Here is a 1985-nt window from a genome sequence, read left to right as displayed (position 1 = left end):
TATATATATATATATATACACGACACACTATCAGATCAAATGTGCACTGCATTGTTATTGTAAATTGTGCAAAGGAGTGAAGTTAGAGAAACATTTAAAGCATAAATCCCCAAAAAAAGAATTTATGTGGATATATACTGCTTGCAATACGTGAACATGGTTTCCTACACACAGGGGAAGTGTATAACTTCATATAGTAATCACATACAATAACTCCAGGCTGGGATATTTATCTGGTTACCCCCTGAATTACAACTGTAGAGAAGGCTGCATGAATTTCACATTCTAATATCAAATGATCTGTTCCCATACTAAAATCAATGGCAGTTGTGAGGGTAATGTACAAAAAACATTTTCCTAATTCAGGTTTTTGTATGGACCAGTCACGATCCTCACATTTCCCAGAACACATTTTCGCTTCCAGCTCTGCTACACACATGTAACATTTTATAACTTGGTAGCATGTTAACCACTTGTTGCCAAATTCCTCATCTGCAGCAGACTGAAAACAATGCTCCAAATAAGCAACTGTCAGCAAGAGGTTAATCTCATAGTACCAACTGGGTACAACAATATAGCTGAGCCATTTGAGATACTTTTGGGGGCTTCAGGGGAAACATCAGCCTGTTGTTTAAATATTTTAGTGAAAAAAAAAAATAAGATACAAAAACTCAAACATGCAGATCTAGTTGTTTGAATATTTTACATAATATAATTTGTATATTTATAGCTAAACAAAAACTCAAACATGTACATCTAGTTGTTTAAATATTTGAAATAATATATTTTGTATATTTATAGATAAATAAAAACTCAAACATTTGTTGTTTAAATATTTTAGATAATATATTCTCTATATTTAAGGATAAAGATACAAAAACTCAAACATTTAGATCTAGTTGTTTTAATATTTTAGATAATATATTTTGTGTTATGTATATTTATAAATAAAACACTCAAACATGTAGCTCTAGATGTTTAAATAACAGTCTCTTTGCTGGTTGGTGTAAGTACCATCAGATTGTAGGCTCTTTTGGGGCTAGGACTGATGTGAATGATTCTATGGTCTCTAATACACTTTGGAATCTGCTGCCACTATATGAATGAACTAACAGATAAAGTAGAACCATGTACACAGCTGGGCTGTCATTAAATGTTGATACTTTTGGGGACAGAGTAGATAAAATGTGACTTGTGGAAAGGTGACCTATAAAATATTTGGTCTAAATTTAAGGGGTAAACAAAATTTTAAAAAGTTGCAAAGCACTGATCCAAAAAGAAGACCCCACCCCCCAGCAAGACAAATCTGTTTTGGGTCAAACGTACTCACCATTTTGCCAGCGTCCATGTTTTCCTAGGATGTCACCCAGGCCAGCAGAAGACCTCTTGTTGATGCTGGACACAAACTCCACCGATAATAGCCCAAATGGTGCTGTGGGGTTAACAGGGGGCCTGGAGCCACATGATCCCTCTGTACCCTTCTACCCAGGGACAACACAGGGACAACAAAAGCAACAGTTTAACTGGTGGGGAGGGGGGCAGCGATGCAGATGAGCAGAAACTTGCTTACACAGAGTTGTTTACAGAAAGACAAGCAGGGCAGAGAAAGAGTATAGAGGGCACAGGGTTCTGATCATCTGGGCTCAGTGTTCTTGAATTAGGGGAACCCAAGTGCATGAAGGAGATAAATCCAGGCAGGAGCAGTGATGGAGAGTGGGGGTGGGCACCAAGTGATGCAGGCAGGGTGCTCCACAGCCAGCCATACACAAGTAAATCGCACCAAACAGAAACTAAGCAGAGATGGGCAAATGCTAGCGAGACAGTTATATAGAGGGAGTGCTGCAATAGGAAGAGGCACAGACACCGATCACTGGGGGGAGGTGGAGATAAGGGGGGTGTCTGTGTTCAGTGCAGACTGGCAGATCGATGCAGAGAGAGACACACACACACTATACGGAGAGCTCTGCACATCATCCACGGCAGGC

The 1985-nt window shown here is 39.1% G+C and overlaps 1 protein-coding gene across 1 annotated transcript in view; it reads right to left on the bottom strand.

The window, feature by feature from the left end:
- The window catches only part of HIP1 (huntingtin interacting protein 1), a 95806-nt gene extending 94162 nt beyond the window's left edge, over positions 1-1644 (bottom strand). Inside the window, exon 1 of the mRNA XM_018555031.1 lies at positions 1331-1644. Within this exon, the coding sequence (XP_018410533.1) occupies positions 1331-1348 (18 nt within the window). The 5' untranslated portion in view covers positions 1349-1644. The remainder of the gene's footprint in view (positions 1-1330) is intronic.
- Positions 1645-1985: the final 341 nt, after the last annotated feature.

Source organism: Nanorana parkeri, unplaced genomic scaffold (assembly GCF_000935625.1).
Source record: "Nanorana parkeri isolate BGI_ZX_2015 unplaced genomic scaffold, ASM93562v1 scaffold181, whole genome shotgun sequence".
Taxonomy (NCBI): Eukaryota; Metazoa; Chordata; class Amphibia; order Anura; family Dicroglossidae; genus Nanorana; species Nanorana parkeri.
Note: the sequence above shows the minus strand (reverse complement) of the source record. Positions and strands in the feature narration are given on the sequence as shown.